This window comes from Propithecus coquereli, unplaced genomic scaffold, assembly GCF_000956105.1.
Source record: "Propithecus coquereli isolate 6110/MARCELLA unplaced genomic scaffold, Pcoq_1.0 Scaffold108, whole genome shotgun sequence".
NCBI lineage: Eukaryota > Metazoa > Chordata > Mammalia > Primates > Indriidae > Propithecus > Propithecus coquereli.
In genome coordinates, this window is record NW_012134747.1 from 5882686 (window position 1) to 5893044 (window position 10359).

The window sequence follows — 10359 nt, forward strand, 5'->3', positions numbered from 1 at the left end:
ATATTTTTAAAAATAACTTGCTTCTCTTTAATTCTAGTCAGCTTGAACCTTTTCCTACATTTGTTTGCTAACTGCATTCCTTCCTCTATGGCTTAGCTCTTCCTACTCTTGGCTTATTTTCCCTTGAGGTTATAACAGTTGTTAACAGAATCCTGACCAGGCTCCTGGGCAGGCCGTGTGGTATGCAATTAGTACTTTTGCATTCTCTCTATTCCTCTTTTCTTTATTATTGTGGAAAACAGACAGGGATTAAATAGACAGAATTAGGAAAAGCAGAGGGAAAACTAAACCAAGCTGGAGGAGATTTAAATGTAATATGTATTAAACTGAATTGGATAACTCAAGTTTTGGTAAGTAATGGGAAGCAACATGATATTGTGGAATAATTTGACACTGTCAACAGACTTGGGTGCCAGTACCAGGTCTGCCTCTGTTTAATGGACATAAAGCCTAGCTCACAACATTGCCAAAGCATTAAATGAGGCTACATGTGAGGGCCTCTCTTAACACCCTCTCTGTCTTAGTCTCTTTGGGCTGCTATAACAAAATACAATTAACTAGGTGGCTTAAAAACAATAGAAATTTATTTCTCACAGTTCTGGAGGCTGAGAAGTCCAAGATCAAGGTACTGGCAGATTTGGAGTCTGGTGAGGGCCCACTTTTTGGTTCATAGATGGCATCTTCTTGCTGCATTCTCACCTGGCAGAAGGGGAAAAACCAGGTCTTTTCAGTCTATAATAAGGGCACTAATCCCATCCATGAGGGCTCCACCTTTATAAGCTAATCACCTCTCAAGGCCCCACTTCCTAATATCAACACATTGGGGATGAGGTTTCAACATAAGAGGTTTTTTTTTTTTTTTGGTGGGGGGAGGAGGCAAACATTCAGTCCTAAGATTCTCCTGTGCTGTCGATATGCTGACAGCTACATGCAAAGGCAGAGCAGCAATTGACACCAAGACTGATGACAAAACTATTATTTTGCCCCAACTCTCCTCCCTTCTTCTCTGCAATTAATGTTTAATATGTTTTCTCATTTAACCTTTAAAACAGCCTTATTATGTATCATTATTTCCATTTTTCAGATGAGCAAATTGAGGCTCTAAGAAGTTAAGTAACTTGTACAAGGTCGTAGATTTGGTAAAGGGTTTGAGTCAAGTTCTGTCAGATTCAAAGCCATGTTCTTTCCACAGTGCCAGTCTGCCTAGAATAATGAGTGTGACTAAAGAATGAAAAGGAGTTAATGGTGTGGCCATTCCACTGTTCTTTCCACTACTTCACTTGGTGAATGACTAATAGGGAAACACTCCCAGAGGGTATTTGCATTTTAAAAGAGGAGCTCATTAACCCTAATGAATCTCTAATTGGTGGAATTTGTGGGGAAGATATTTTTAAGTACTGGGGCTTTCTCCTGTGTCTTCAAGGTGCCCAGCTATCCTTTTCTCCCTCGTCGATTATCAACTATTCTGGAATCAGAATTATGTAGTAGAATGCAGTCACGTACTGCTAGTCTGCCCTACATGCATTAACAGGGAGTCACGAATTAACCAGGAGTCATGAAGAAAATCATGGAAAGGAAAATAGTGTGGATTAGCATTATGTAAAATGGATGTTCAAAAGTGAATAAATTTGGTCATATTGAGGGTCTTCCGAAGAGTCCGGTAAAAATAGTATATTTTATAATCAATTTTAACTTCAAAAATGTTATATCAGCACTTCCCATGGTGTGTTAATGGACCTCTGCAGGATGTCTAATAAGTGTCAGGTGAATACGATGGCTCCGTAGTCAAATACGTAGTGAAAAAAATTAGAACGTTTGTTTACTGCAGAATTTCTCAGAAGCTAAAGTGCATTGAAAAACAGCTGGAAGAGAACTCACACTCTGCATGTTTTTCTCATACTTTTGACCATAGAAATATATTTTCCATGTGAACCCCTTGGAACCAGTGTTTTGTAGATTGCATTCTCAGGTACGGAGTCCTAGATAAATCCTCTCTAATTAAAGAAGAGAAAAAGAAAACAGTTTTCTGTGTTCACAGCTTTTTGTGTGCAGGTAGGCTCCAACCCAGTCCACACCAGCCCATTTCCAGTCCTGTTGGGCTCAAGGGTGTGCCAAAAATAACAGCCCTCTTCCTGAGATGAGATCTGGCCAATTGAGGGGGGAAAAAAAGGAACAGATGGAGACCAAATTCTCATCTTTATTGCCTGTAAAGCTGGTGTTGAAGACTGTGGCTTGTAACAGGGAGCAAACAGGTTTCCTAATCTGAATCCCAGAATTAGATTGAGTTCATTCAGTTATAGGATATGCTGGACTGGCCAAGCTTCCCCAAGTGGGAGGAGGTCTCTGCAGAGGATCAGACCAGACAGCAACATGCCATCTGTGGTCCTTCCATTCTCAAAAGAAGGGACAGAACCATGTGCCACCGAGTCTTCCCAAACTCACCAACCAATAGACGTGAACGTGGAGGGAGGCCTGGGGTGAATGGTAATAGAACCCTCTCCACATGGAGAAGGCATAAGGAGTGGGAAGCAAGTGTCTGCTCCCTTACCCACCCACCACCAGCCCCTTCAGACAAGCCTTGTCTGGGTGAGCCAGCTAGGCATTTGGTTCCTCTCCCATCCCTGGGAGTTTCCCTCCTTTCCGCCTTCCCCTATGTCTGGTACTCACTCTTCACCACCATTTCTCCTCTCCTCAACCCATCTTCACCCAGTAGAATGGGGTCATGATGATACTTTAACGACTATCCCTTTCTCATCTCCTTATGTTGCTCAAACAACATTCAACTGTTTATCCTAGAAAAGGTGGGATGCATGCATTCTTCTAAAACAGGGATTGGGAAACTACAGCCTGCCACCTGTTTTTGTAAATAAAATTTTATTGGAACACAGCCACACTCATTAGTTCACATATTTTCTGTGGCTGCTTGTGAATACAATGGTAGAGTTGTGAAGTTGTGACAGGGACCATATGGCCTGCAAAGTCTAAAATGTTTACTATCTGGTCCTTTACAGAAAAAAATTTGCCAATCCCTTATCTAAAATATAGATGAGTTTCACTTCAGGCTTTTAAGTTCTGGAAGAGTTTCATTAGTATGTATATGTAATCTTTATCATTTACTCACTCTAAATAAATGGTTGTGGTGGTATAAGAGGAGTTTTTGTCTTTTATAAAATTGTTTCTAGCCTTACAAACTTCTGGACAAATATCAAAGGAACTGTGTATCTGCTTTAAAGGGTCAGAAGGAAGGACAGAGGCATGCTCTAGTCAGAGGTATTCGGTGTCACCATTGGAAAGGGAAGAAAACAGATAATCTGTGGGGCTTATGGAAGCAAAAAGGAGGAGAAAGAAGTGTCTAGGGGTAGGGGGGCAGGGCCTGGACCAATACAAGATCTTGCCATCAGAGCTTCCTTTCCAATCCCTTGACTCTTCTTTTCACACCCTGTTTCCTAGCTCTTAATTGTTCCCACCTCATCCCTCATCCACTGGAAGCTTCCACCAGACCACAGAGTCCACAGAGATGATGTCAGGAGACCAGGTTCTGCTCCCATGTGACTGCTTCTACCTGGGAGACCCTGAGCAGTTCACTGAGTGCCTCTACCCTTCAGGGTTTGCTCACCTGTAAACTAGGGATGCGGAGTGGGGGGGATTATCTTACTGTGCTGTCCAACAGCAATCAGATATGATGTTTTTAAAAAGTCTTTATTAAAGGTACATTATTGTGAAAATGTTGGGGTTTTTTGTTCTTCTGTTTGAATGGTTGACTTGCAAATGGAATTTTTTAATCTAGCCAATCTGTAAGTTAACTGAATTTGAAAACCCAAGTACCTTATTTCACGTTTCTCACATCTGTTTTTATTTATTGTTAATGTATCTAACTTTTATGTAGATCATAGAAAATATAGACAATAACTGAATTTTTACCATGATAAAATAATTTTTAAATGGGAGAAAACTTCAAAAGTTGTTTCATTGTGACCTATTCTTTTCTGTTTGTTGTCTAGCTTTCATTTTGTGCCTTTGTTTATAGAGAGATAATCTTGCAGATGGCGATTTTCCTTGTAATCAGTTATTGTCCTATCTGAGTCATCACCAGACATGACATTTCAGTAAATAGTGATTCCACAATTGCTTCCAGGCAGATATGTTGTACGAAGTCAAGAATACAGGCTGATACCCTAGTTTTTTAAGCAGTAGGGAGAAATGGAGAAAGTTTTGTATAGATACACACCGTGAAATCCGAAAATGGCAAAGGAAGCACAGACTTTGCTGGGTGATTTTAGCCAAATATAGTGTTTGTGTGGCTGGGGATGAAACAGTAATCATTTTAAAAGATAAATAATCTTTCTTAGAGTAAATTACCTTTTATAGTAGATTATGCATATTTTCTTATAAACATCATGCATGTGCATTGTTAAACACAGTCTTGACTTCATTGTACAGAGATTTGTATTGCTTTGGCTAGTCATGTTGTTGTGGTCTCATAACTATAACTATACTCCTTGTGAACTAAACTCCTTGTGCATTGGTTTCTCCACCTATAATTTTGGGCTTCTCTTATCCCTAAATTTCAGAAAGAAGGGATTTCTGATAATAATACTCTTCATGATGTGCTGGTAAACGGCCGGTGTAAATGATCTCTTTAAACATCAATCAAAATAGTTGTTGGACATCCTAGGTCACGAGACTAGGTGGATTTAATTTTTTACTTAACAGTGATTAACTTTATTATTCTAAAGATATAACCCAAAAGTTCCTAGTGCCTTTGTTTCAATATGATTTTTAAAAAATCAAAGTGATATTTAATAAATTTGCCTTTATAAAATAATTTAATTGATTGGTTGAGACAGGGTCTTGATCTGTCATGCAGGCTGGAGTGCAGAGGCACCATCATAGCTCACCACAGCCTCAAACTCCTGAGCTTGGAAGACGATCCCACTTCAGCCTCCCGAGCAGCTGAGACTATAGGCACATGCTGAATATGTTTTAGATGGAAGGCACTGCTGTATGCTCCAATATAGTTTTTATTATATACCATTAAGTCTTATTTTGTGACAGTTTTATATTAATAGATAGGAAACTACAAAGAGAAGTCCACTGATTGATTCAACCAATGTTTACTGAAAACCTTTTGTATACTGGGCCTGCCCAACAATAATGTTGCACAAAACTGAGGACAAAGCTGAAAGGCTGGAATGCTCACTGAAGTTCTTGGGTTTTAAACATTTCGGAGAGTTAATTTACCTTAAGTAAATAAACTACCAATTTAGTTCTTGCTTCTTGATTTTAGAAAAAAAGGATTGTATTTAATCCCTTCAAATTTTCATGAGGCTCTTTCTTGATTATAGGCTTTGGTAAACTTAACTTTTGTGTTTTATATGGAAAAGTTAAGCTCAGCCAAGATTTTCATGCTTTATTTCCCATCAAGACTCATGACCTTTTTTATATTAACAAATTCCTAACCTTTAGTGTCAGCCAATCATCATCTGTGAATTTGGTAATCTTCCCTGGTGTGGATACTACTAAAATGGCTTAATTTTATAGGAAGAGCAATTTACAAATTGCTAAATTCACCTCTGATTATACTTCAGAGAAGTAGGCTAATTGGTAGTCTCTACCTATCGTGTTAATCGTGGTCCATTAGTGATAATTAATAAAATAGGCCATTAATAAATTAAACTATGCTTATACTTACCCAACTATGTTTGTGTCTGTCCTATATCCTTTGAGCTAGCCTAGTCACCAACTCATTTAGCAATATAGCCCACCCGGGCCTAGTCTTAGGAATAAAAGTGTTAACTGAAGGCTAACTTATTCATTTGTTCATTGTTCTTTCCTGCTGTAATGATTGTCTTACATTTGGTTAGTTGTTACATAGAAACATCTACATCTACTGCAAGGCAAATCCACAGACACACAAATAAACTTATAAAGAATAAACCCTAAGAAAAACTAATTTGGAAGATATTCATATTATAAAGAGTTTTTATATCAATTAATTTGCCTTATGTTAAGTCATAAGCTTTCTTAGTTTATTTGGAATGTGACTTGATTTACAAAATATGAATTTATTTGATTTTTCCAGAATAAATCTATATAAAACAGGATATGTTTCTGGTTTAGGTTGTATGTATATGTATTTATGGATGATTTATGAGACCTGTATAAATTACTGTTCTTAAAAATTGTTTACTTTACAACAAAGGAAATAGTGGTTGCTTTCATGATGTGAAACATATAATAACAAAAGATATTTCAAACAAATAGAAGACAGTTTGGCCTCAATAGTATGGTAAAATTTTTCTGTTTTTTTTTTTTTTTTTTGCCTCATAGGAGATACATCAAATGAGCAAAGAATGTCAGCAAGAGGTAAAACTCCAGAAGTTGAAGGCAACCAACCACTGGAGGTAAGTGAAATACCATTAAGAGTCCTTTTGGGGTAAAACTGAACAAGGTACTATGATTACATATTCTCTGAGGATGAATAATAACTTCTCTCGATATGCAGACAGGGGCCTAGATATGAAGAATAGGTGATCTGCTGAAAGTTAGTGGATCATGGTACAGAGAGTGACTAAGCTTTTCCTACTGCTGGAAATGGAAGCTTTCTGTTAATAAAAGAGGAATTGAGCCCTTAAGTTAAAATATTTAAACTATTTTAGTTAAGTGATTATTTTCTAATACATTTGAGTAAATAGATGGTATATAAACCTATATAGAAAGGTTTGACAATAACCCATTCAGAGCTATATTGCCTTACTATTTATTTCCAGCATTAAAGTACAGTCTTTGAAAATGTTCTGAAGAAAGACTAGGCTATTTGTGATGCTTGTTCTTTTTCATATGAGAAAACTATTTGCTCTTTGAGGGTACTTAAAATGTAGTTAGAATACTTTTAATAATAATTATTTAATTTAATATAAATAATATATATACTGTTAGTATATGTAGAAATATATGGTATTTAGTCACTGACATAATCATCTTTAAGACACAAGAGGAATGTTAACTGTTAGGGTGGAGAGGGTATCTATGAATTTTGAAACTTCTTCCATGGTGATACACCACTGCCTATACTCTGCTTGTAGCACAGGAGGGTATTGCTACAACCAGGACAGGGATCTGGCCAGTTTGATTCACCATAATATCCCCAACGCTTAGCGCAGAGTAGACAATCAAAAAAAATTTGTTAAATGAATAATTTAATGCAATCGCGAGTTATAAATAGTTATATTTATTTTACGAAGAGAGATTTTTATTTTTTATATTCATATTTTTCACAGTGAGCAAATATTTTACAATCAAGGAAAAAACTTAGTTAAAGATGTGATATAGGAAGTAAATTCAGGAGGAGGAAGAAAAGAATTATCTTTCTTATAAAATTTTGTGTTCATTCTTTCACTCATGCATGCAATAAATATTTATTAGACACTGACCATATGCAAGTCACTGTGCAAGGAGCCAAATATATCGTGGTGAAAGTAACAGATACAAGGACAAAGAAAAATGTTCAGCTTATGCATCGAAGCAGCTTGCTCTCTTTCATTTATTCAAGCATTTAGTTGAAGAAATTATTCAACTAATAATGCTGACCATGTGTAGCATCTCTGATAGGAAATAAGGTTTATGTATTTGGGATTTGGTAAATAACTACCAGGATGGTTCAGAAATCATCCGTGATTACTTGAGTTTAACTGCTTAGTAATCGTCTTGGTCTGTTTGGCTACTGTAACTAAATGCCATAAACTGGGTAGCTTATGAACAGCAGGAATCTTTTTATTTAGTTCTGGAGGCTGGAAAGCTCAGGATGAAGGCACTGGCAGATTTGGTATCTGGTGAGGGCCCACAATTTGGTTCATAGATGATGCCTTCTCACTTTGTCTTCATTCACATGGTAAAGGGAGAATTCTGGTTTCTTCAGCCCCTTATAAGGCCACTAATCCCATTAATGAGGGCTCCACCCTCATGACCTAATCACGCTCCCAAAGGTCCTCAACCCCTAAAACAATCATCTGGGGGATTAGGTTTCAACACAGGAATTTTGGGGGACGATACAATACTCAGACCACAACAGTTATGTGATTTATTGGAAATGTCTGCAGAACTTGATTATTTTTCACAAAGTTGATTCACTGATAGAATTCCAAGATTAATTCTTACGGAAACTTTTAAGATTATGATCCCTAGAGATTTGAAACTAGCTCATTATTGTGCTACTTTCTAGTCTCTCCATTAATACAAACAATTTGTTAATTATTAAGGCTGGATGTATATACTTACGCTATAACAGATATTTCAAAAGCGCCTTCTATCTGCATAGCTCCTGGGCAATGGGACAACGGTGTTTGCTATCAGAGCGCTCACTGATGAGCAAAAAAGACTCAGGCAACACAACGAAGTGACTACAGTCAACAATAAGTTAGGGTATACTTTAAAATAACTAAAAGGGTAGAATCGTGATGTTCCTAACACAAAGAAATGATAAATGCCTGAGGTGACGGATACCCCAATTACCCTGATTTACCCCAATTACCTCCATCCCCAGTCCCATGTCCCTTGATGATGTTAAGCTCTTTCCCATCTCAGCCTTTGTATTTGGTAGCCCTTTTTTTTTTAACCAGAGTTTCACTTGGCTCCTTCCTTACCATTCAAGTGCCACTGGTCATGACTACCTCAGCTAAAGTGCCCCAGTCACTATCACATAACCGTGTTTTATTTTCTCCATCACATTTATCACTATCTCAGATTATTCATTTGTTTACCATCTGCCTCCCTCGACTAGAACGAAAACAGACTTTGTATGCCTAGAATAGTGTCTGGTACATAGGAGGTGCTCAATAAATACTTGTTAACTGATAATCTAGATTTCATTTAATGTCATCATCCATCTGCCAGGTTAAAGACCTAAATGTCATCTTGACACATTCTTCTTACCTCCTCATCAAATCTATCATCAATTCCTCTTGATTCTGCCTACCAAATACCTTCCAAATCTGGTTTCTCCTACCCCAACTAGGTCTTCATCTGTTCACTAGACTATTATTAGATGAGCAGTTTCTTTCCCAAATCTCTTTCTAAAAAAGGACAGCAGGTTTTGTTACTTCCATACTCAAAAAATTCCTTGAAACCTGCATAATAAAGCTTAAACTCCCTGTTCAAACCCTTCCTTTGTGAACCTTTATCTCTGCTTTCCCAGCCACAGATAACCCCAATGTCCTCTTAATACTTATGCTGTCTTTTTTGACTTCACTATAGTTTGAGTTCCTGGAAGGCAGGAACTTAATTAGCTTAATTAGCTTTATGGCCTCAGCAACTATCACACTGTTGGACACATGTGATGTGGTGTAAATTCCCTGTCAATGATTTCTGGATAGATCAATGAATAAATAAGGGATCCACTTATATTCATTAAATTCTGTTTTATACTTTACATTATAAACACATAGTTCTATCTCTTCTCACTGTAAAAAAGGATTTTCTTACATTTCTTCGGAGTTACTCATTGAAAAAAATCTGTTAATTTACATTACTTTTGGCACTCTATTAGCAAGGAAAAGTTTTGTAACATTTTTAAAAATGTATACATCTGATTAAGAAATTGTAACTATTGTACTAACAAGAAAGATTCTCATTATTTTAATTTTTAATGACTATACAAGAAGTGTTTAAATATTATTTATAATGATAACAGAGTCGGTAAATTGGTATAGATTCCATAAAGCTTAAAAATACCATATGTAGTTGCCAAAACATACTTGCTTTTCTAAGGACCCTTTGGAAAAGGTAGCTTTTAGTATACCAAAATAGATTTTTGGTGAATTCAGATAAATATCAGATCGCCTTACTATTTTTAAGGAATTGTGTTACACATGGGAGGGTAGGGAGAATATAAAGATATGTAAGACTCAGTGACTCTGACTTCCAGATGTAGGAATTCTCAATCTATTCATGGAAAATTAGAAAATTCACCAAGTCACTGTATTGTAAAGTAGAATAAAATAAGTTCCTTAAGCTCCACAACTACAAATATAACTATGACATTTCAGTGGAAGAAGGAATATCTTGAGAGGGAGTCAAGAAAGGCATCAGGCTTTAGATGAGCTTTGAACCATGAATAATTTTATCTAATTATCTGATGAATTTTATATGATTAAGAAGTTCCTGAGAAATGAAATTCTTCATTAAGAACATTTTAGAATTGTAAAGTAAGAAACTGGAAGTGTGAAGAAGGATTTGTAAAGGGTTAGGTGTGAAGTGGTACAATAAATGGGCATTTTAAACCTCAAAAAAAAAACATTTTAGAAATACAGAAGCAAATCCTAGTACAAAACTGCTTTACACACATGGATCTCAATGACAGAC

The 10359-nt window shown here is 36.6% G+C and overlaps 1 protein-coding gene across 1 annotated transcript in view; it reads left to right on the forward strand.

The window, feature by feature from the left end:
* UMAD1 (UBAP1-MVB12-associated (UMA) domain containing 1) overlaps positions 1–10359 on the forward strand; it is a 264135-nt gene that overhangs the window by 172168 nt on the left and 81608 nt on the right. Inside the window, exon 3 of the mRNA XM_012647836.1 lies at positions 6331–6404. Coding sequence (XP_012503290.1) covers positions 6331–6404 — 74 coding nt within the window. The remainder of the gene's footprint in view (positions 1–6330; positions 6405–10359) is intronic.